This window comes from Clupea harengus, unplaced genomic scaffold (assembly GCF_900700415.2).
Source record: "Clupea harengus unplaced genomic scaffold, Ch_v2.0.2, whole genome shotgun sequence".
Classification (NCBI taxonomy): domain Eukaryota; kingdom Metazoa; phylum Chordata; class Actinopteri; order Clupeiformes; family Clupeidae; genus Clupea; species Clupea harengus.
The window spans coordinates 1-24,979 of record NW_024880414.1 but is presented as its reverse complement, the minus strand read 5'-3'; the positions used below and the strand labels follow the sequence as shown (position 1 = coordinate 24,979).

General features: G+C 43.6%; 5 protein-coding genes across 5 annotated transcripts; 3 read left to right on the top strand and 2 right to left on the bottom strand.

Moving 5' to 3' along the window:
• Positions 1-97: 97 nt before the first annotated feature.
• On the bottom strand, positions 98-1,740 carry LOC122132085 (glucose-6-phosphatase 3-like; the record flags this gene model as incomplete). Its single annotated transcript, XM_042706853.1, has 4 exons — positions 1,060-1,740; positions 867-973; positions 542-632; positions 98-254 (listed from the first exon to the last, which is right to left on the bottom strand). Coding segments are annotated over exons 1-4 (573 nt in total), but the record flags the coding sequence as incomplete, so codon positions are not given.
• A 346-nt stretch (positions 1,741-2,086) lies between these two features.
• lsm12b (LSM12 homolog b) lies at positions 2,087-10,344 on the top strand. Its single transcript, XM_042706851.1, has 5 exons — positions 2,087-2,262; positions 6,276-6,409; positions 6,921-7,030; positions 7,688-7,814; positions 9,310-10,344. The coding sequence occupies exons 1-5, from the start codon at positions 2,136-2,138 to the stop codon at positions 9,403-9,405; spliced, it is 594 nt and encodes a 197-aa protein (XP_042562785.1). The 5' UTR covers positions 2,087-2,135; the 3' UTR covers positions 9,406-10,344.
• A 1,796-nt stretch (positions 10,345-12,140) lies between these two features.
• On the top strand, positions 12,141-14,550 carry LOC122132082 (insulin-like growth factor-binding protein complex acid labile subunit). Its single transcript, XM_042706850.1, has 3 exons — positions 12,141-12,818; positions 13,046-13,246; positions 13,872-14,550. The coding sequence occupies exons 1-3, from the start codon at positions 12,543-12,545 to the stop codon at positions 14,463-14,465; spliced, it is 1,071 nt and encodes a 356-aa protein (XP_042562784.1). The 5' UTR covers positions 12,141-12,542; the 3' UTR covers positions 14,466-14,550.
• Positions 14,551-17,281: 2,731 nt separating this feature from the next.
• On the bottom strand, positions 17,282-20,159 carry tmem101 (transmembrane protein 101). Its single transcript, XM_042706849.1, has 4 exons — positions 19,994-20,159; positions 19,203-19,383; positions 18,462-18,608; positions 17,282-18,167 (listed from the first exon to the last, which is right to left on the bottom strand). The coding sequence occupies exons 1-4, from the start codon at positions 20,122-20,124 to the stop codon at positions 17,859-17,861; spliced, it is 768 nt and encodes a 255-aa protein (XP_042562783.1). The 5' UTR covers positions 20,125-20,159; the 3' UTR covers positions 17,282-17,858.
• Positions 20,160-23,108: 2,949 nt separating this feature from the next.
• gngt2b (guanine nucleotide binding protein (G protein), gamma transducing activity polypeptide 2b) lies at positions 23,109-24,728 on the top strand. The gene is made up of 3 exons (XM_042706852.1): positions 23,109-23,227; positions 23,909-23,997; positions 24,375-24,728. The coding sequence occupies exons 2-3, from the start codon at positions 23,914-23,916 to the stop codon at positions 24,498-24,500; spliced, it is 210 nt and encodes a 69-aa protein (XP_042562786.1). The 5' UTR covers positions 23,109-23,227; positions 23,909-23,913; the 3' UTR covers positions 24,501-24,728.
• The last annotated feature ends 251 nt before the right edge of the window (positions 24,729-24,979 follow it).

Here is a 24,979-nt window from a genome sequence, read left to right as displayed (position 1 = left end):
GTGTTATTAACCATATATTATTTATCATAATAATATCCTGTCAAGTCTATTACACGGCATCGCATTTTGTCTTGTGACGTGTTGATCCACATAAGACATTCTGAATGTGTTCTCTTGCATGATGATGAGTCTTACCGGCCAATAACCCGCCGATGACCTGGTGAGGGAAATGGGCCAGAATGAAGATCCGTGAGAGGCCGACGGCAACCAGCACCAGGGAGTAGAACAGGTATGGAACAGCGGCCGCCAGCTTACTGAGGGTCAGTCACACACACACACACACACACACACACACACACACACACACACACACACACAGATTTAGCCGACTAACTGGTTTGCTCAACAACATTTGTAGGCTACTTCAAGGAGGGCGGATTTTACTGATAACTGCATACTATGGACACAACACTTTGGTCTGAGCTAGTCAGTAGGAGAAAAGTGGCAAATAAGGAGACGACTACACCTCGGAAAAGACGCTGGCTAACTGTCCACACAGGTGATTCCCACAGACTTACATTGAGCTGCTTTGGGGACTAACCTGCCTGTGCGAGAGTGTATGCTGGAGGCCAAGGAGGACACCATCACCCACCACACTGCTGCCGTGACCATGACATGGCCCGAGGGACTACCTATGAGGATTTGGGTCTGTCAATACAAATTCAACTCCTGATCCCTGATCACACACTAAACATCTAAATACACAGTACACCACACACTGAATATCAACTTATGCATCGGACATCTTACACTATTCCCAAATACCTACCAAAGGTAAATATTATTAGAATGTATTTGGTCTTGAATCGATCTTTGTTATGCAGATAGGCGAGGTTCACATTTAACTTGACTGCAAGAGAACCTGCCTGGTCCAGTTTCGCAGGTAGAGGGGAACTGCTGTAGTTGTGGCGGGTTCTTCTCAAACAGGCGAGACTCCTTCATCCACCAGTACGGCCTTTCTCCAAAAAGAATCCTGCCAAAACACAATGTTCGCTTGTATGTAGTTAAGCGTGTGAAAATGCTCACTATCATGCATTAGAGTACGAAATCATTGCTAACCATTTGAACACCAGGTTAAGCCACTCCGTTATTGCAGCAACCCAGACCACGGCCACGCCAGTTCGTCGGTTAAAGAAGTAAGTCAGTGGAAACATCAACAAAAACGCCGCTTTCGGGTCTCCCATGTGAGAGGCGAAGAGCCACGTCTGCTCATATGCTGTTGTTGACAACTGCAAGGACTCAGCTATCCAAATACCCTGCGCGTGTACAGCGTCCATCTCTAGCTAATGACAGTGGTACACTTGAGGTTGTACTGCTGTAGTCTTTTCCTAAATGCAAGAAAAACTACTCGATCTACGAGATGACAGTGTATTGTGCGCAAATTTTGGGATTAAACTATCAAGCGAGGAAGCTGACGTTAACTATCACCAGCCTAACCCTTAAAGTTAACCTGTATTCGATGACACAAAACACTCCAAGAAACAGCATATAATACGAAATCCCATAAACCTGTTATTGACTTGCTAATAACAGCAGCTATTTTCTATTTTAATTCCTCCTCAGATCATGCTAGATTCTCATTCATTCTTATGGCACCCTGTCGCATCGCGTCAGCAACTCCCCACGTCATTGGCTTGTGGACGAGATCCGGAGCACGGCTAGTAGAATGGGACAAACCTACTTATTTTGTTCCATGCGATTTGGGCGTCCACCGTTTCTGCATCGGCATTTGCATCTTAAACAGGCTACTCGATGTCACTTTGATTGAGCCTGAAAGAGTTTATTCTTTTGCCATTTTTAGCATACTAGTTTGGGATTTTCTTTATCTCTTCCTTTTCACTGAAGGTATAACAGAAAATGGAATAATGATGGTCTTTTTTGTGTTCGTGTGGGCCAACGAGGAGGACGGTTTCAACCAGTAAAAAGGGAGTTTTTCCTTGCCATTGTCGCCGTAGTACGTCGTCTAGGGGTTCAAAATAATGACAAACTTTCTCAAAATAATGTACAATGAATGAACAGGAATCACGAGATGCAAAGTCTCTCCTGGCGTCATTTGACACGCCCATTTTTAGACGACACATGCCGTCGCTCACGTTTACGTAAAAGCAAGCGCTCCGGTTTCCCTGGCGGAGAAGATGGCGGCTCCTGGACCGGGGGAGTATTTCAGTGTCGGGAGCCATGTCTCTTGTCTTACCTGCTTAGGTCAACGTTTACAAGGAGAGGTCGTAGCTTTTGACTACCAATCCAAGATGTTGACTTTGAGTATCCTTTCTCGATCTGTGAACACCAAGGGGTCGATGGCCACCTTGGCAGTGAGGGGCCTGTAGAGTAACCGAAATATGTCAAATAGTGATCCGCGCAGGCGTAAGTGTGAATGTAGCCGGGTAACTAGCGAGGAGACCCTTCATTCAATGTATTTGACGGATTTGTGCATTGGCTTTGTCCAAATTTGTGTGCTCATTTATTGTAAAATACTAATCCTGGGGAAAGGCAAGCAGTTGTAGGAATTGCTCATGTGTTGTGGTCAGTGTGAACTGCAGTACTCTTGACTGTTCTTGGATCACTATTTGGCAATTCCAAAGTGGCATCATGGCAGATCCTCATTAGCCTGATAGCCTGATAATGTTAGCCTGCGATGTGAGCTTTATTAGTAGCATTGAAAAAGCTACTTATAAATCAATTAATTAGTATGACCCGATTTTATATCACAAACGCGTGTACTTGTTACCAGTATTATAAACGGTTAATATCTAATCAGACAGGAGGTGTACTTCATTGAACTACACAACATTAGCTAGCACGGTAGCTTACTAGCTAACATTATGGTCAGGGGGCTTCTGTGTTAGCTAACGTGTTCGGCACCCAGCTATGTAGCATGGAGTCAACTGCTCGTTTATTTTGTCCGGACATTGCTTGACGATCGGTAGATTAACCAACTGTAGTGGGTGATCAATTAATCAAAATTGGTTTATGATCTATTCTAATATATTTCACGAGAGAACATTTGTCCAGCGTGGCCGATTGACAGTTTGGATGGCTACTTAGCCGGCTGCTAGTAGCGGCAGTAGGGTTGGAACGGGTATATTCAGTTGACCGGGATTAACGTTAGTTGGCTACAGGCTCATTGTAGTGAAAGGCTAACCTTACTCTAACATTAGCTTGCTAGCTAGTATCCCCGGGGTAACATTACATCAGAAACCTTGTGATGGCAAAAATGTGTGGGATGTTTGAAATAGGCCTGTCTTATTTCAGCCAACATTACTTTTGTGGACAACGACTTATTGTGTCATGCAACATATGATGATCGTGACTCCTTGAACGTTCTTCCCAGTCTAGGGGTAACGTCAGTCAGCTGTCACCCCATCCTACTATGCTCGATGCCGCGTTTGTTTGAAATCATGTTAAGGGGTTTATTATGCTCTTTCATTTTTTAAGTGTTCTTTCAGTGGATCTGATGCGTTTGTAGTGTTGAACGAAATCATATTAAATCAGTTCAATCTGAGTTCAAAAGGTCCGTCATATGAATACTATGTCCCCAAATAAAACTATGAATTTACCTATACCATTATACCTAGTAAGCGTAATGGTATGAGCCAGTATCTTGATTGTCATAGTATTGCATCACTTATACTTTATACTGTTATTCTGACCATGACAAGTCATGATAACACGCAGGTCACTAATACTGTTGACTTTTACTGAACAGGCAGTAATACACAGTGTTGCATAGCTTGTTTTTTTGTGTTTGTGTGATTTTGAGACTGGCATTGACCTCTCATTAACGCCAATAGTCTGCTTCACAAACTGATGTAGACCCCTTATGTGTCATCTTGCATTGAGCGTACGTTAATGTGTGCAGTGAGATTCGAACTGGAGCAGCTGTCTGGTTCTTGTTGTCCCATGCTTGAAAATGGCAATGAGGCCTCAATGGAGTATTGAGCTTAGCCTTGTGTATCTTGTGCGTTAGTGTGCCCTGTTTCAATAGATGGCACTGTAGCCTTGGGATGGGCTGCTCTCTGGCTTGTGTTGGGACACACAGTCGTGGCGTCGTAGCGGATTTTTGTTCATTTGTGTGATGTGTCACCAAGGTGATGGATGTGGTGTGTTCAGCAGTGTGGGTCTGCTGTGTGTTACGATGATGTGTATACGGTGTAGTGTGAGCAGATATGTATTTTGGTAGTGGCCATGGCTACAGGAGTTTTTAAAGTGTTTGTGTGATTCATTTTAGAACGGGGCAGTCGGTGGGGGAGTGGTCAAACAAGTGACCTGACTGTGCGTGACCTGACCTGACATCCATGAGTCTTAAACTCTCAGGTCCTCTGTCTGCGTGCGTATGTGAGGTTTTTAAGTGTGAGCCTGCAATGGAACTCCACAACATTCCATAGTTTTCCTCGGTTTGGTATGCCTAGCCTGTTCTTGGAATCAGAAAATGAAAACCCTTTGAAAATCTATGCAATGGCCCTTCATTGCGAAAAGGTGTATGTCATTATGTCGATGATGACCAGCATTCAAATTCTTGTTGCTCAGCATTCCATTTCCGTGACCTGTAGATGCCGCCTCTTTTCGTCAGTGCTGGGTTTTACCCGTCGCAGTGGAAAGATGCTTGTGTTCTTCCTGTGGAATTAATGAGTTTGGATTTACATTTTACTGGTCTATACCAAATGCATAAAATATGTACTAATATGCTCTGTAATATATAATATATGTACTTCATATATACAGGCAGGGAACAATATGTAACTTTTTGGCCTATCAGCCAAAGTGGAAAAATTGCCGGCCAGGCATATTTTTTACCTGCCAAAATGAAGCGATGCTTTTCATAACATCATTTCCATTTATCAGTAATATACTACCTTTATATGTCATTTTCATTTAACTGTACACCACATATACAATGGTTTTACTTTCGGTATGGATTTCATTTAATAGGCAAAAATTATTTTACCATTCAATTTGTACTTGTTCAACCTTAAAATCGATTTAAAATTGCTGAACTAATAGGCAAACACTGAATCGATTGAGAGCATGTCTATTGTTAAAGTGTGAGCTCTGGTGGCTCTTGATGGCCTCGACGTTTATAATGGACGAGCCAACGACAAAAGGATTTGGCCTCCTCTTGTCCCTCGCGACCGCTCTACAAACACTGCGGTACATTGTGCCGTCGGAATACTTAAGCCAGTCCTGTGGCTCGCCAATATCCGTCGTGAGCCAGCTCACACTAGGGCTGGCACCAGAACATCATTTTACAACTCGGTTCTACTTGTCTGAAGAAATCGAGATCTCGAAGGGGGGAGGCAGTGCAAGGGTCGTCTATAAATAATAGAGTGTATAGCACATCTCTGAACATAGAGAAAAGCATAAAGTTAATGATTTGGAGATGACACTTGGTCTTACCTTACATAATGCTGAAGTATTGATGATATCAGTGACATTTTACCATAATTGTGTTCAGATCTAGCAACTTATTTTTTAAATGTTTCATGTTTTTTTTTTGTGAATCGTGATCATCATTAGTAAGGCTAACTGACTTAAATATTAAATTAGTCATCTTTGCTATTATTAAAGACATCATTTGTGAAGCTGTGTACACACACTAGGCCCCTGGTAGTAGGTTGTGACTGACTCGATATTAGCGCCATCGTTGAGAGATCCACACGCAACTCACAAACGTTTTATTTCATCACAACTACAGTTGGGGAAACAAAATCTGCATAGTCAAATGAAGATTGCAATAATGATGAACTACCTGTTTTGAGGCCAGGCCTCGCAAACTATAACAAATATTCTCTAGCAAATATGCAGATATGCTGCTGTTCTACAACTTTTTGACATTGCTACTAGTCGCCGCTATTCCGTCTTCCCCAAACTGGTGTCTGCCAAACGTGCAATTTGCATTTAAAAGGACGAGGGCATTACTGTGTGCAGGTTGGAGGCCAGGTCCCTATTGGGGTCACCTTGTTTCCAGTCGATTTAAAAAAAAAAAAAAAAAAAACTTGTTCGCCTTTCTCACCTGTTGTTTATGGCTTTAGGGTTAGCTGAGGTAATGTCGGATGCATCATGTTCGATAACGTCTGTGGTAGCTGTAGCAGGGTTAGCTGAGGTAATGTTGGATGCATCATGTTCGATAACGTCTGTGGTAGCTGTAGAAATTCTTTGAGATTTTGAAGGGATTTTGTAATTGTGTTATACTGTGTGTGTGTTACCATCTTGATTGCTTGATAAAATACTATTGTCACCCTTCACGTGCTGTTGACCTTAACCTTTGACCTCATTAGAATGTGCTGCCTCCAGCGGTAAGCCAAACGTCAGCGACGTGGTCCTGATTAACCTAGCCTATGTGTCAGAAGTGGACATCATTAATGACCGTACTGAAACTCCTCCACCGCTAGCATCTCTCAATATAAGCAAGGTAAGGGCTTCTCTTCTTCCGCTAACATCTCTCAATATAAGCAATGTAAGGGCTTCTCCCAACATCTTTCCCTGTTATCAAGGGACAGCGGGACCTCTACTTCAAATGAGCTACTTATACTGGCTACATGGTTAACCGTATTCAAACTATGTGACTCTGCCAAAATACTGAGTTTTTATTGGTCAGTTGAGGTATTCAGTGGGCTGTTATTTTTAAATGTGTGAATGACATTTAACCACAAATAACATAAATCTGCACACCAGTTTGGTGTTTATTTCGTAATAATATTTGATTGGCCATGCATTCTGCTATGCAGACTTACGAATGACACTCAACCGAACAAGAATAACAGACCAAATAGCGTCAGTTATTACACAATAGTGTGGCTGTGATTCCTATTTGTGAAGCCCTTTTAGCGTGTTTCTGAGCTGGTTGTGCGTGTATGAAATGTTTCCCATGGTCCCTGTCTTGGTGCGGTCCCTGACTCTTCGCTTCCCTCTCCTCTCCTCAGCTCGCCAGTCGGGCCCGGGCGGAGAAGGAGGACAAGCTCTCCCAGGCCTATGCAATCAGTGCAGGAGTCTCCCAGGAAGGCCAGCAGTTATTCCACACTATTCACAAAACGTGAGCAATTCTCTCCCGGTTGCGGCCATTTTACGTGGCGATTTGGATGACATGTTTATTGTGAATATTTTCCATTCAGTTGGGATTTTTTTTTTTATTATTATTTTTTTTTTTCATTTATGTGATCCTCAAACATTTAAAGTATAAGCGAAACGCTTTGAATTTTCGAGACAAAAAGTTCCACTGTGTACGTCCCCTTAAGCATTTCTAAAGCCACACGGTAAGACGTGGAATGGTTCCGTAATCAGCCTCTTAAATATCAAGGGCAAAAGGCAAAGTCGTTCCAGTGAAACCTGGTAGCACCCAAGAACAACAGTGACTGGGTCAGGTAACGTCTCGTAACCATTTAGTCCAGTGAAATGTTTTGAAAAGAGATTTCACTCATTACATGTCTGTAATCATGTCGTTTTATCAACCGAGTAAATCTGTTTTCATAATATATTTTGGTTATGCGGCACCGTTTCTTAAATCTGAGGACACTTCACACATGATTCACTTTATTGGCTGTACAACACAGTCTAGTATATTTATTTGAGGCTGAATGCATAGAAATAACATGGGATAAGATCAGATTCTGCCCCAGATTGAAACGTCTGATTCGGGTTGTTAGTCTGTAACGGGAGTTGGCTGAGGTTTGTGTTCTTTTCTGTCTTTCAGCATCAAAGACTGCAAGTGGCAGGAGAAGAACATTATAGTGATGGATGACGTGGTCATCTCGCCTCCCTACCAGGTGGACAACTGCAAAGGCAAAGATGGGAGTGCTTTAAGTCATATACGCAAAATAGTGAGTATTTTTGATGCTTACTAATATATATATATATGTGTGTGTGTATATATGAGTGAACCAATGTGTACCAGCATGAGAGTCCATGGTAAATACACACATAATTGTTAATGGACTCGTGCCTGTACGCAAACACTCTACCTTACACATTGTTTCACTCACATACACACTCGCTCACTCAGTTTATGCGCTGTGTGTGGCCAAACAACAGTCGAGAACGTGTTTTCATTCTTGTCTAAATAATTAAAAGAAAGAAGGAATCGAGGTCTCCTCTTCATTGGGGACTGTCTAGCCTGATTCCGACGCCAATTGTCCTCGGCTCAGTTTTCGCTGAGATTACCGTGGAAACGTGTTCGCGTTTTCACTTTGAAAAGTCGACCAATCAGCAACCAGTGCGGGTGGCTAAGTGCCATGACATTTTGAAATGTAGTCGCAACAATGGCATCTAGAGCTAGACGAGGTGATCCAAACGGCTAGCAAACGTCAAAGAATTGAAGCCGGAACAAGAGGAATGTGTAAATGTATTCATCGAGGGTTAAGTCACTGTTTATTTACCCCCAACAGGGTTTGAGGAAAGGATAGGTAGGTTAGCGGCAAGGTAGGAAATATGGCAATCCCATAGCAGTCAATGCCGATTGTTTAAAGGCTGGTCCAATGGTTTCAGAATTAACCCGAAGTCTACACCCATTAGGATGCAGCGACTGGAAACATGAAGTGTAGTGATGCCATTTTTTTTTGTGCCAAACGATTGGTGGAGACTCAGTCGGAGAATGCTCAATCAGGAAACAGGCTTTTATTCTTGCAGTCAATAGAGAAAGGGAGGCTTCACTCAAAAGATTCACCTATATTTCTGATTAGACATTGAAACGGTCCCAGTTTAAGTATCCGCCATAGCATAAAGGGGTGTCACCCCATAGCACCGACCCTCCATGCATATGTATCAGTCTGCTACCTCAGAGACGGGAAACTTCACACTGTTGGTTTCACAGGAAAAGGTGTTGGTTCAGAGATCAAGCTGTGAGCACATGTCTCCGAGGCCTGTGTTCATGAGGGTGGGGGTATAAGGAGAGGAGCCCATGGCCTCACACCTATGGCTTCTCATATAGGAGGACATTCAACCAGAAACCCCTTACATTTTTATTTGAAATTAAAAAGCAACAAATACAAATGAAGATAAGATTAATTTGGAGTATTGATTATTGATTGATTATTTAATTTGAAATTAAAAAGCAACAAATACAAATGAAGATAAGATTATTTGGATTATTGATGATTGTCAATCGTTATTAACTCTGATCCTTCATTCTAATTTGCAGCTCCTTCAGTGGCCAAACCCTATCTATCCAACAAAGTGAATTTGGGTCTGGTTAGATTAGGCTTTGGACTGTCCAGTTAAGCTAACAGAATTGGCGCCTCCAGCTCTCCGTAGCTTGTGTCTGGTCTGGTGTGTGGTTTCTCTGACGCTCTCCCCTGTCCTGTGTGACCTTTCCTGCAGGTGGAGAAACACTTCCGGGACACCGAGGGCCAGAAGCCGGTGCCACGCTCACAAGCACAGCAAACACAGAAGGACTCCTCTTCTTTATCATCTTGAAAAGGGAGGGAGGTGTGTGTTTTGGGGTGTGTGTCTGCGCGTGTATGGGTACGCGTGTGTGTGTGTGTGTGTGTGTGTGTGTGTGTGTGTGTGGGAGAGGGAGGGAGAGAGAGACAGAGAGAGTGTATGTGTATGTGTGCGTGAGAGCATGTCGGCCTGGCCTTTGATGGCGAGATGAGCCGCAGGGAGAGGGGAGCGCCGGGCGAGCCGACGATCCGTAACCCCTGCCAGTTGACCTCCGACCTCCAGGCACCCGCCTCCCCACCGTCAGCGCCAGATCAAGTCAGCGGTGGGGATGGGGGATCACCCAGGCTGGGAGGTCTGGAAGATTTAAAAAATAAACAAACAAACAAATAAATAGAAAAATAAATAAATAAACATTGTAAAAAAAACAAAACAAAAAAAAAGACAAACACGAGAGACAGAAAGAGAGGAAATTAGACTCCGTGAAAAATCGTTTAAAAACAGAACCAACAGACCCCAGACTAACTCTGTCCTCCCTCCCCTCATCCTCCCTTCTCATGCCAGCAATTGTTTGGTTATTTTGTTTGTCAGTTATTTGCCCCTTCCTTTCTTCCTTCAGTCACCCTCTTTCCCTCTCTCCTTCCTTTCTTCCTTCGACACTCTTTCCCTCCCTCTTTTCTTCCTTCAGTCACTCTTTCCCTCCTTCCTTTCTTCCTTCAGTCACTCTCTTTCCCTCCTTTCTTTCTTCGGCACTCTCTTTCCCTCCCTCCTTCGCCATGAATTCCATTTTGTCTGAAAAAAAAAACAAGTGCAGTCAGAAAAGCTTGTTAGCTTTATTTTTCTTTTCTTTTCTTTTTTTTCTGTACGTTCTCCAAGTGTCTGTATTTTCTGTATTTTAAAAAAACGAGAAGTGACTTGAGATGCCACACTTTAAAAAAAAAAGGACATTTTCTAAAATAAAAATAACAAAACCTCTGACTGAAATGCTGTCATTTTATGACCTTTTGTGGATATTTAAAGGCACTTGGAGCCTCTGTAGGTGTTCCACTCTCACGTTTGTTTAAAATGCCTGAAAGTATGTATTTCCAGATTTATTCATTTCTGTGGGATTTAGAAAAAAGAACGTTAGGAACTACTTACAGGTGTGCCTTTCTCTCTGATGGGTTTTCCCGGCCAATTAGAAGAAACTAATCATTGTCTCTAGTATCCTGTGCCATGTGGTATTTTTAGAGATCTGGTTCTGTTCTCCGATTGGCCAAGATGTTCTAAGCATCTGCAGTGTGCAGGTGAAAATACATGCTGATTCACATCTGTGCTTCAAACCTTTTTAGGCCGTGTTGGAGGTTCTGCCACATTTCAGGGTGGCCAAGGTTTGAACTCTGACTTCACCTGGTCTTCAAATTGGTAAATGTCAGGTATTCTGGATTACATGAAGGGTATGGGCTATCAGGGCAGAGTGCACTTACATTACGTAAATTATTGTATTCTCTGCGGAATGGTGAGTTTTATGAAAAACAACAAACAAGAAGTTTGACACATCATAGTACCCCATGTTTGTTTGGGCGGTTGGGGGAAGGAAGAAACTTCCAACACACGATGTAGGTGTATGTGAGAAGGTATCGATTTTGCCCTTAATCAATTCAAGATGTAGGTGTATGTGAGGAGGTATAGATTTGACCGTTTTTCAATTCCAAATGGCCATGAGAAAAATAAAATATCAACCCAGCCAAATGTTCTGTATGCAAAACATTTTTTATCAAAAAAATAGTTTGTAAAGCAGAGCGTCATTTCTTTTCGCTGCAGGTTTTTTCACGTTGGGCTTACTGTGATGAATTCACCTATGAACCAGAATTGATCTATAGGCAAGGTGAATTAATCCAACTCATTCTCTGGATGCAATAAATCAGAGTTTGGTGTGTTTTTCCTCCAAGGGTTTGCCCTTCCACGTGGGAAAAAAGGCACATTTACCACACCTGTGCACTTCAAGATACAGTAGAGTGATACGGATGATTAACACGTCCGTTTACTAGTGAACTTGTACGTTAAAGGCACAGTCAAGACGAGTGTATACCATGACAAAACCTCAAGTTTCCGTTGTCATGACGGAAGGCTGACTGTTATCGGGAACCCTATCCGTTTTATTTCTCCAGCTGTAATTCTATCCATTACTGACGTCAGTGGGGACTCCCATTTCGCATAGTTCACTGTTGTTGTTTCTGGAGTTCAGAAACGTTCAAACAAGAATCAGCCGCCGCTTTGACTAGGCTACAAAGCCTACTCCAATGTTCTGTCCAAATGGAGCTGGATCCTGAATGTTGAGATATGAATGTTTTTTTAAGACAGATACAAGAGCGGTGTGACACTTTATAGACCAATGAAGTTGTCAAGGTGCGATGGTCTGGTAACGTTGGTAAATATTTGATAAAGTTTCGATAAGGTGAGCATTCTACTTTCCTTTTTTAATTCTTCTATTGTTAACATTTGTTCATATGCGATAGGTAAAATGTTGGTCTAACGGTTCATTAGATTATGTAGGCTACCATAGCCTTTGGAATTTAATAGTAATTATTTATGTTCTGTTATGCAGTTTTTTTAATCAATTTTTGGCAAGCTCTTATTAAACAACTGAATCTTGTTTACAAAAATACCTTTGCATATGTCAACCCCCGCGTCCATTTATATTGTTTTATTCATGTGTGTGTGTGTGTGTGCATGCAGTTGGGAGTTCTAGAGCAGAGTAAATTTAAGCCTACTCCTACACGTGTTTAGGTGAACAGAAAAAAATATGGAAGTCAAGGGTTTAGTGTGACTTCCCTAGATCGAGACATGGTTTTATATAACTATAAAGCTTTACATAAGTCAAGAGTGGGCCACAAATCCGCTGTATTGGGAAAATTCCAGAGCAGATTTTTTGACAGAAAAGTAGTGCGCACAGATTATACCCACTCTAAGCCAAGGCAAGGAAATGATACACAAATCACGAAGCAGCTTTTTGTGTCTCACAACTATCCCTTTACTCTCTCTGCAGAGTACTGTAGTACATGCACTATTCCGTCTCTATAGAGGGTCTGGAAAATATAATCAAAATGCGCTCTGGAGAGCTCTGTCGACCCACGGGAACACAATAGTCGTGGGAAACTGGCACAGTTTTGGGAGTAATTTACAGATCTATAATGCTCCACTACTTGATCCTGGTCTTTGTTTGGCTGACAATGGTGATGGCTACCAAGCGCTGCCCGCCGCAGTGCTCGTGCTATGACTCGGCGGACCTAGTGGACTGCCGCGCCCGCGGCCTCACGCACGTGCCACACGGCATCCCGCACGGCTCCTGGCTGCTGGACCTGAGCTGGAACGAGATCCCGGAGCTGCGGAGCCGCTCCTTCACCGGCGTGTGGGCGTTGAAGGTGCTCCTGCTGTCCAACTGCGGGATTAAAGCGATGCAGTCTAATGTGAGTGCATGCTTTCTCTTATCTGAAGTTTTCAAAAAGACTTTGATTTTAAATTGAAACGTTTACTTGTTTTTTAGATTAGTACTAGGCCTAAATACCTATTGTTTCCTATTTTTATTACCTATACCTACCGGTGAACATGTGTTTTCTCCGTCTTTATTAATGACCTGTTATTTAAGAAAAGGTTGAAAGGGAGTTCATTAAATGTTGCGGTGTTATTGTCCTAGGCTCTTACTTCGCTCTCCTACCTTGAGAAGCTGGACCTGAGCCACAATGAGATGCAGCTTCTACCGCCAGATTTCTCCGAGGGCTTGGGCTCTCTGAAAGACCTGCGGATGGCCAACAATTCCCTGGGGCACCTGGAAGCATCTGCTTTCCGGGGTCTGGAGAGCCTGCAGAGACTTGACCTCAGCCACAATTGCATCCAGGTCAGGGGGAAATAAACCATCCAAAACCAGTGATTTTTTAAATCATAATATCATGGTTTATGTCATATTCACCCCTTTGACAATTAACAGCAGCCAACTGTCAAATAGCCTGTAAGTGTGTTAGGGAATACCATCCCATGCTGAGCTTGAAAGTGATCATGTAGGGCGGCCATCTTAACCGACAGAGCAGGGTACCGTCAACACCACCATTGTGGGATTCATACCCAGAGGTCACACACAGAAACAGCTAGAGAACCCTGAGGATCAATTTAGCTGAATTTGACAAAAAAGTGCATTGGATTAGAATTGTGGACTGCACCTTTAAGTGACTCAGGTTAGGTTAGGTTAGTCACTCTGCCAAATGTACGAATGAATGCATGTAATAGTAAATGTAAACATAATGTAAATGCACTCCAGGTCCTGTGCTTAATGTGCTTAATGTACTGGGGGTGACTTAGGTTAGGTTAGGTTAATTGACTCCAATAAATATAGAAGTGAATACATGTATTGGTGTAAGAGTAGATGTTGATAAACGTACGTAAACGTACCCCAGGTCCTGTGTTTAATGTGCTGTACTGTGGATGATAATGTGACTAAAGATATAACTGATGTAAATGTACCCCAGGTCCTGGAACCGGGGATGCTGCAGGCCCTGAGCAGCCTGCGGTACCTGAACCTGCGCTGGAACCTGCTGGAGGAGGTGCGCGTGGGCACGCTCACCATGCAACAGGGCCTGGCCGTCCTGCTGCTCGACCACAACAACGTGACGCGCATCGACGCCGAGGCCTTCGCCCCTCTGCGGAGCCTCACCCTGCTCAGCCTGCAGGGCAACCGGCTCTTCAGCGTCACCTTCAAGACCTTCCTGAGCCTGCAGACCCCCGGCACCCACCTGCAGCTCTCGGCCAACCCCTGGCTGTGCGACTGCGAGCTGCACCGCGTCTTCGCCAAGATCCTGCGCGTGCGCCGCCTGCACGTGGACGACTACCGGAACATCACGTGCCAGGCGCCGCCGCCGCTCGCCGGGGCCTCGCTGGCCTACATGGACAGCCAGCTGTGCGCGGCCGAGACGGCCACCGTGCTGGTCATCAGCGTCACGGTGATCGTCACCGTGGTGTTCGCCATTGTGATGGCCGAGCGGAACAGGAAGAAGAGGAAGAGTCTGCGGAACCAGGGCAAAAACTGGGCCGAACAGGAGAGTCTGGATGGTCAGGACAGGTGATCTGTTGGTTGCCACTGGCGACTAAGGAGCTGGTTCTGAACAAGATCCGACTGAGTGAAGCAGCAGTGGTTCCTATATGCAAAAGGTTACAAACATACAGGTTCAAACATACTGTGTTCCTCTTGGCTTCATGTTGTGTCTCTACTGCTTCCAATTAGCTGGTTAGGACTTTGAATGGCTGCTTTTCCTTTTAGTGTTAAAGTGTGTGTGTGTGTGAGCAAATACATGTGAATACATATGTGTGTGTATGTGAGTGAGCAAATATGTGTGTGTGTATGTGTAGGTACATTAATTGCACTCCATGCTATGCATTTTGAGGGCCCTAATTTGACTGATGGGCAAAGCGCAACACACATTGTGCTATGTAAATGCAGTCCATGTACCCTTTACCATCTGACGATAAATAGCAAATAGAGCCACTGTGGCTTCCAAACACAACAACTTTCATGTGACCTTTTTCCAAATTCGGTGACATTTCCATCTAGTCATTTGGCACATGCTTTTGCTTCAAAGCGGTGTCAGGGCTATGTGGGAACACATTTTGTCTGTAATTTGGCTTTTTCAAGTACAAGGATACAATGCTAATAGGGATGCACTGGCACCGATACCCGTACCCGGTAACGGGCCGATACTGTGCTCATGGACTCGTAGACATTCTCAATACCACGCTCCGATACCACTTCATTGCAACATTACGCTAAACTCAATGCTGTGGTCAGGAGGTGTTCTGTGTTTTTTTACTGCCCTATCAGACCATACATTAACAAGTAGTGTAGGAAAATTGATAGAACGTCAAATTATAAAGTACCTGTATCGGTACTCGGTATCGGCGAGTACACAGATGTAAGTACATGACCTCTGAGTGGTATGGGTGCCTCCCTAAATGATCAGGTAAATAATGTGATATCTGGTTTCCTGTACAGATGGCCTATTCTTAATTACAGAGAGGGGTCCCACCAGACTTTGTCTTTTGTCTCTGCATTGACTAACTTCAAATCAGACACCTTAACCCCAATTATGACACATTATATGGTGGCAGGAGTGTGTTTGGAGTTAGCCGACACGGCAATGAGAGTCCTCTGATGGTCCGTGTCAGAGCTGTGACATTGGGATTGAGTTGACAAGCAACAGACGGGGTTTGTTTACTGCTTGTAACTGAAGCGAGGCTGGCGTGACAGAGGAACATAGGGAAGCTTGTAGCAAAACAGTGTTGTGTAACAGAGGAGATCATCGGAGGTCCGGGGCCGGGTCACTGAATCGGTTTATGGGAAGACTTTTCTATGTCCAGAGGGTTACAAATACAAGGACACATTTTTGGAGGTGAAAGTGATGACTGTCCATGACAGGACACCAGCGTCCGACTGAAACCAAGAACCTTTTTCTCTAACAATATTTAGCGTAGCTCTTGGTATGTTTGAGATGTTTGTTAGCAACAGTTCAGTTTCACCTGAAATCTTAGAGCTTCTGTTGTCCAGCTGGTACAGAGAGGTGCTTAAACAGCACCAAGGTCATGGGTTAGATGTCGCAGAGCGCTCACACACTAATGAAATATTTATCCGCACTGTCATCTAAGTAACTTTGATACCTTAGATACCTTTTTGGCCAAGGATTGTGGGTCTGCAGTGGTATTCGACTGAGCCAAGCTTATTACAGGCATTTCTTTAAGCAATATATTTGGCAATGAAAGCTGTTTAAGCTGTTTATACATTTTTGCAGGATTTCTGACCCAAAGCAGAAAACGACATAGTTGATAGTCTAGGTGGGTTGTGGGAACAACAGGTGTGTTTCTCTTTTTTCACATAAGGGTATAGCGTCAAAATGAATGTGCAGATATCATTTAAAAAAATAAACATTTACATACTTAAACATACGTCTTAACACATTGTATATCATGCACAGTGTTTTTAATTTAAATGCTTATGAAGTTGCTACATACTGTGTAGGCTATGCGATCCTAAAGGTGAAATTATAAGATTATCTCTGGTGTTCCTATGTATTTTCCTAGTGTGATCGGAAATGTGTGTTATTCCTGTTTAGTTCATGTTTTCAGCTCAGAAAAATAGAACACCAGAATACATCTGGTGCGAAAGCAGAATGCACAGGGACACCACCCAACATAGTCCCACTTTATAACAGAGAGCCCTTGTTGTGTTGTAACCTTACCGTTAATGACAGCGTAACAGTAGTGTGTCAGTAACAGCTCCTTATGACATGACGATAGGGTTACACAGCTAATGTTGTGTAACTACAGTACACCCCTTGAGCTGTTACATACAGCTAACAACAGTATTACGCTGTAATTAACAGAATTCACTATTACATACTATGTCATGGCAGTTATAATATCACAATGACTGTGTAGTGTTACTACAAGCGTAATCATTATAGTCTCTATAATTATATTAGTTTCATTTCAAAATGGCTACCCTACGCTAGTACTCTCTATATCAGTAAGGGTTCAACAAGATTGCATCACTAAAGAGTTCCAAGTGGAACCTAATCTTGTATTGAAACCAGCTAAAGAGAACTCCCTAGTTCACGTAGCACCACAGGGGCTGGAACTGTTCTATGGCTGATAGTCCCAAAGGTTCCTGGAGAGAACCACGATTAAAGAGTTCTACGAGAGTTGTTTTGTTTGATTAAAGAGCACAGTGTGTAATATGTTGCTGAGAATACAGGGGAGGAGGGGGTGCTCTAACTGGCAACAGAAAAGGCTACAAGGGAAAAACATGCAACTGTGTGCAATACAACAAATTGAAAATAAGGGCCTAGTGGTTGTATTTATTTGAATAAATAAAAAAAGAAATACAACAGTCTTCCATACAAAAACAATTCATCTTTTATTGACGGCTTCGCTCATAGCAATGGTAAAAGGAACGCGAGGAGCTGCACGCAGTCACGGTTGCAGTGCGGTAGTATTCTGCCAGGATACGGCCAAGCCAAGGCTTCCCTTGTGTACAGCAATGTAAACTCTTTACAGTAGACCAAGACTTTCTTCATAAATAAGCAATAAAAAAAAACAAATCAAGCAAATGTAAACATAAACATTACAATATGATATATATTTTATATATATATATAAAAACATAACAAATAGATAAGCAAATAAGGTAGAAGAAGGGTAGAATGGATGCTACCCATCTAAATGATTTAAGACATTTGAAGAAAGTCAGCTGAGTCAACCTGCTTGAGTTCCAGGAAGCTCAGTCCAATTCCTTTTCATGGTCGGGTTAAGTCCTCTCACGCCACCCACCCACACCCACCCTAATTCGGTCCTGACCCAGAACACCTCCAAAGAACCCTTCCCCCCAGGGAAGTGTCTCAGGTTACAGGTCTCCCTCTCCCTGTTAATGTTCCGTCCATAACCCCACCTCACCCAGCCCCCGCATATCCTCAGCCGTCCGTGGCGAGGATCAGCACGGCCCCGAAGATGCCCACGTTCTGCCCGATGAGCTTCATCTGGTTCCAGAACTCCACGCGCCGGGAACGGTGCCAGTAGCCGAAGTTGCCGTCGACGAACAGCACCACCAGCGGCAGCAGGATGGCGAGGATCTGGGCGGCGAGGCGCACGTAGCAACCGGACAGGAAGGAGAGCGCCAGCACCCCGAACACCACCACAAGCAGCTGCACCGTCAGCTCTCCGCCCGGGATGTGGTCCAGGTAGGCCAGACGGTCCTCCTGGCTGTGCTGTAGTGAGTACACCTGGTGGCGGGAAACGGCACTGCAGTTAGAGCTGCCACGTTTTAGCAATGGGAGTCATGCTGAATTTTAGTGTCACTTTATTAATAGCGATCTGAGATATTTCTGTCCATCACATAAATGACAAATGAACAGATTAACTGTTGATTATTCATCTCTTACAGTCATTAGCAATAACAGTTTAGGACCGATTCCATCAGTTAGTGGCTATATGGACACAGCCAAGTGTTACCAGAACTGAGCTGAATTCACAAATCTTTATTTAAACCCACAGGAGCCAATAATTTAGGGCATTACCATGCAGATCAGGTAGATCCCCAGGAACACCTGGCCGGTGGACTGCAGCGAACGGGTCCTGGGCTTCTGCCGGTACACTTCCCCCGCCCCGCTTGCCAGAACCAGGAACCCCCCGATGATGGCGAGGGCCCGGGAGTACATTCTCACCTGGGGACGGGGAAGTGGTGGCACACACACATGATGGTTAAGCGGTGGTGGCACACACACATGATGGTTAAAGAGTAGGTGGTAAATCATTTTATTCTCCTTTAATGTTGTACCCACGTACCCACACTGACCCACTGAACAGTCGTCATCACCATGTACATTCTGCTCCCCAACTCATACAACTACACTTACTACTAAATATATATCCATATTATTTTATTTTATTTAATATTCCTCACTCCTTCACCCTGTAAACTGCCTCTAGCCATTCATTTAAATTTAAATTGTTGTTATTATGTTATATGTTATTTTGTATCTTGTATGACTGCGTAGATGTTGCCTGCCAGGTCATAATAATTTCACTGCTCTGATGTCACTAAGATATTGGTGCATGTGACAAGAAACACTTTGACTTGACGTGTCCTGCTTGCCTGTATGCCTTTATTTGGACTGTCTGTCTGCTCTTCCTTCTGGTTTTCACATTTATTTTATAATTCGAAGGTTCTGAAATATCTACATGTTGTACATTATGGATCCATAAGTGGAGATTCCAAAATAATAATAAGAAAAAAATAAGTATTTTTCTACTCTTACCTTTAGCCAATCTCCATAGTGGACCAGTCCGCCCACATAGGAGACGTAAGTACTCAACGCAAGCTGAATAGCAGCTCCCAGTGCGAACCACCTGCGCTTCACACCGAAGGACATGAAGCTGGCGCACAACACCGACACACCCATGTCTATGTACAGGTAAGGCACCTGGATATCCGGCTTTCTGCAGACGAAACCAATGTAACGTTAAACTTTAAAAATGTTAAACAAATAAACAAAACAGTACAGCATCCAGGACAAAAACCACATAGCACTGTGCACTCGATTACACTGTATTATCGGTGTATTTTACTGTAAAACCATTTGAAGGCTAATCAAAACGAACCCCAAACAGAAATACATAACGGCGCAGCTTAGATTATGTTTACCGGGGTAGCTAAATTAGAGGTTAGTAAAGAGAAGGGTGCAGTCATAGTATCAAGTAGATCAAAGACCCATTCAACTTTTCTAAAATTACAGTCCAGTAATTGCAACCAGATGTAGCCAAGTTATATTGGCCAAAGTCATTGTCTCATTTCTCCGAAAAAGGAAGATCAGGCGCGATTTGAGAATGTGTCTGCTAATACGATACATTCACCTGATATCTAAGTTAGCTGTGTAAGTATCTCGCCGGTCAAAGCAAGTTCCAAAGTCAGAGATAGAACTTTTCCCAATAAGTAACGTTAAGTGCTTCGTCCACATCAGTTAAGCAACCCTAGCATACACCAGCAGCTGGTTGTCTGAGACTGCAAGAAACGGCACTGGGTATTCCCTTAAGTCACTTTGCGTCCTACCTTTTCACATCGGCTCGTTCAGCAAAGAGCATCAACATGCTGAAACAGTTCCAGAACCCGAACCGGGTCAGAATGAACGCGCCGAACTGGGATAGCAACCTCAGCAGCTCTCGCCTACCCGGGGCCGCCATGTTGACTACGGGCGGATATCGCGTTGAGTTTGGATTGAGTGTAAGGACTGGCAAAGAAGTGCGTTACCTCCACCTAGTGGTACGAAAGAGAAGTGTATATCTGCTACACAGTTAGTGATCCTACGGATACATTTGAAAAGGTTCAAACCAATGACCCAGGCTTACACCGCTGACTGAATAACTTGCACACCTCTCTGCAACCCATCAAATGTCACACGAACCACCTCAGTGTATCACACAGAATGCGAATCGGTCTGATCAGCTGTTGTCCTGTTAGATGGTGAACCATAACTGAATTTCTAGTTCTAATGTTTAATTACAATAACCTACATCACGTAATTAGATTAAGCGAACATTGATCTTCATAACAGGGAGGTTCTGAGAGGTAGGCTTACTGAAAAACAGTTAAGACAGTTGGTCTTCTTAGCCTAGTGCACTGGCAGGTCAGATAGGCATAACCTGTATCCCATTCCCATTGTGACTGGACCATTCCTTTGGAAAATGGCCAAAAGACTATAACCATAAAAACATTTTAAATGATACAAATTTGATTTCATCATTGTATCATCTCAAGAAGTTTAATAGCACATTAGAGTCTCATAAATATTCAGTGTACACATATGTAAATACATTTTCTGTACAGACGCATTCATGAATATGAAAAACAGTTCAAAGTTTTCCTTTTCACCTAAAGGTGTCAACGAAATTCTTGGCCGACCTCAACCCCTAATGAACTAATCCTTTGCGATCACTAGATTGTGTTTGTCTACGTCAGACGTGATAGTGCAGAGAAATGTTTTCCAGACATTCACATGGATCCTACCCTCAAGTGTTTCAATGTCATGCCAATCTCGCCATGACAACAGAAACAAATCAGCATTTGCAGTCAACTGGCGGCCATTTTGCCAGTTTCACCAGTGACTTCTTGAAGTTTCTCTGAGGGAGTTTGTTTAGTGACGTCTCTCTGATAATCCTCAACAGAGGAGACTAACCCAGATCCTGCAAACCAGCTTACAGGTGAAGCGAGTGCCACAACAAGCTTAGCTTCGACAGGCTTAGCTAAGGACTCACGTCCACTGTCCTCACACACACACACACACACACACACACACACACACCACACACACACACACACACACACACACACACACACACACACACACACACACACACACACACACACACACACACACACACACACACACACACACACACACACACACACGTAGGTGAGAGCACAGTTGCTGATTATAAAAAATATGGGTCACCACTAAAATAGTGTCACAGTAGAAAGCGAAGCCGACCAGAACCAGACGCTCTCTGTGGAACATTTTTAATAGGACAAAGGCGAAAGCAGTTATCCAAAAGGTGCAAAGATAGAGCCAAGTAGCCTACTTTCAGGCAGAGAGCTTCAACGTTATGAAATAGAATCGCATCCATCTTTTTTTTTCTCTTTCAGGCTCCTTCATTCCTGAACCCTTTTTCATGCACACACAACTGAACACAGGAGCACAGTGAACAGTCGCAATGCCACCTTTGATTTAGCGGGCCTGGAGCAGAAGATAGGCCTGGAGGTCAGCTGATGAGATCAATTAGAGGATTATCCTCACGGGGTGGTGGATGCCATGGCCAAGGACCAAGGACTCCGAGCCAGCGGACACCAGCGGAGAAAGTTCATGGTGTGAAAATGTGCAGGAGATAGTTCTGATTATTATTTATATTTCTTATATTTATATTTATATGTACACTGACATTTAGTTGCATGGCAACCGCTTTTCTCCAAAGCGTTGAAGGGCACAAAGGCATAATGTGCCGTGAAGCATATCTGTTCGTATCCACGGTTTGTTCTTATTTTGTTAGTACCCACTGATTTCTCTGATACACCAAAGTTTTCTTGTATTTGCCCTTCTCTTAGGTAAGAGAAATTTGACCTTATCAAGATAAAACAAAACAAATTGAGTTTTTACAGTATACAATTTGTTCGTCCAACGCAAGAAAACATAAGTTTGAGGAACATGCGAAAAACATGAATATCATACAATCAAATTGACATGTAATAAGAAAATATTATAAGGGAGATATAAGGCCCGTTGTTCATATATTTTATTACGGAGCTACCCAGTAAACAGCCGAATGACAACTGCACTGTGTTCTGTGGTTTGATGAGTTTGATAGGGAACTGTTGATGAGAAACCCAGAGCTGGTTGTTGATGTTCCATTTGTAAAGGTAGTGAAATCATATCCAATAAGATTGGATCACCAATCAATTAAGCCAGTCAAGGAAGTAAGAGTGACCCCCCAACAGCATCCCTGTATCACGAATGGGTCTGAACGCCCATGGGTAGCCGGGTTCGAGTCCGGCTCGCGGCCATTTATCAATCCCTCTCCCGATCTCTCTCCAGCTTGCTTCCTGTCTCTCTTCACTGTCCAGTCTGACTAAAGACATAAAGGCCCAAAATTAAATCTTTAAAAAAAAAAAAGCTTGACCCCCCAAACCCGTTCCTTGGCTTGTCCCTCTGATCCATAAGACTCTGGCTGACTATTCAACTCTGCTGATTCGTCCAAATGTGTCACCTGATCATCACCAGATGAGACCAGAACTCTCTGCCCTGGCTTCCTCTGTACACAGTGACCTCCATTCCAATGTGTGTGTGACTGTGTGTGTGTGTGTGTGTGTGTGTGTGTGTGTGTGTGTGTGTGTGACGTGTGTGTGTGTGTGTGTGTGTGTGTGTGTGCGTGTGCGTGACGTGTGTGTGTGTGTGTGTGTGTGTGATGTGTGTGTGTGTGTGTGTGTCGGGGAGGGGAGGGGGGGGGGGGGGTTGTGTTTAGGATCAGAGGAAAAAGCCAAGGGATGGGGTGGGGGGTCAGTACTCTTACTTCCTTGACTGGCTTAATTAGATCAGGGGGGATTGGACTGGTGACATCACATCGACAATCCCGTGCCGAGGCGTGATTGGTGGAGAGAAGCAGAAAGAGGAGAGCAGGAAAGACAGGAGGATCAGTGTGCTGGCAGAGGAGGACGAGAGAGGGACGCAGCGCCCACTCATCTCCTAGGAGACACAACCCTGCTTTTCTGGCTGGTGGGAGGGCCACTACTCAACAGGTAAGGGCTGCTGGAGGATGGAGGGATGAAGATGGAGGGATGGAGGGATAGAGGGATGGGTAGTAGAATGATAGATGGGTTTAGAGAATGTGATATTTTGTGTTGATCCTGATCCTCTTGGTTTAAACTGATTGTGAAGTGGATATTTTCCAAATAACAGAAAACAAGCCTTTCTACTGCTAAACACAGAGTAGTCAAAATGAAATATGAAGTTGCGATCTAACCTGGATGAATGACTTAAATAGAAGCCCTTTTACGGTGGCAGTGCACTATTGTTTGTAGCACTATGTGGGAAGTGATATGGAGAACGAGGAATATCCACCCATATCCTCCTCTCAACCATGCTGATGTCAGTATAGAGGCACAGTCCGTCTATGCCCTTCATGCACTGTTCGGTTGGACAGAGTGCACATTCAAATGGACAAACACAGAGAGCTCAAGGATTCAAACATACACAAACTCACAGAGTCTCTAATCTGAAGTGCTCCTTGTCAAGATATATATATATATATATATATATATTTATATATTTACAGAGTTAAGAACTTTTAAAACTGCAGTTTTGTTCCCACTCCAACTGCATTTCAGTAAAAAACAGAAGAGCTTTTGAGTTGATTTTCCTTCTGTTTTTTTCTGTGTCCCCTGTTACCTGCCTTCCTCTCCCACGCCCTGCGCCCGCAGGCAGGATGGCTCGGGATATGGCTGAGAAGGATATCCTGAAAATGGAAGTGGACCAGTTGAAAAAGGAAGTCAGCACGCCCAGGAGTGCAGTGAGTAACGCATACGAGCATGCGATGTTTTAATGTAGGCATTTATCAAACGGACAGTGCTCGTGCAAATAGACATTTCAGGACTGTTTACTCTCTCTGGAGCACACTGAGGTGTAGCTGAAGACTAGTTGAACACTTAGTGGTAATATAGATTATGCACACACACTATGTTGTGAAACTTCAGGGAGTTTATCTCCACTGTTCTTATATTGATACAATGCAATGGAACAGATGGTCATAGAATGCATGGCAACAGTACAGCACAACATTCCAATGTATTATCTTTACACGTGTTTTCTCTTTTTTCTTTGTTTTTCTCTCTCTCTCTCTCTCTTTCTGTCTCTCTTTCTCTTTTTTTCTCTCTCTCTCTCTCTCAGGTCTCTGCTGCTGCCAAAGAAACGATCGAGTTTGTTGAGGCTCAGTCCCCTGAGGACCCTCTGATCAAGGGAGTTCCCGAAGCCACAAACCCCTTCAAGGAGAAGGGTGGCTGCATTATATCATAGCACGGCCCTGTCTAGAACAGGGCGAAGACGGTCATGTAATATTTCTTTTTTATTTCGTTTCGTTTTTGCGAATAGTCAGTTCCGTTGTGGGTCGTAGGGTGATTTTGGGCATCTGCTGTTCACAACATGTACATTTATGGAGGAGATGGAGTTCAGTCTGGTTTTCATCACATGTTCCTTCAGTGAAGTTGATTGTTTTTCCTTTGTAAAATAAAAACCACTTAGCTATGCAAGTGTCAGGAATCTTTTTTTATTCTTCCAGGGTTAGTGGTGTGCCAGGTCTGTAGCTAATCCTCTTGAACAAACTAATTCCACGTGTCTATAATCATAAGGCAAGCTCTTGATTGGAAACCCGAAACTGCACAAGGCACCTTCAAAACCTCCTACAATCTGCGGTACTACGACAGGCTGACATTCCACCACACAAAAATAGATTGTGTACCTGTTGCTCAGATGGTAGCGCAGGGCGCTAACAACGC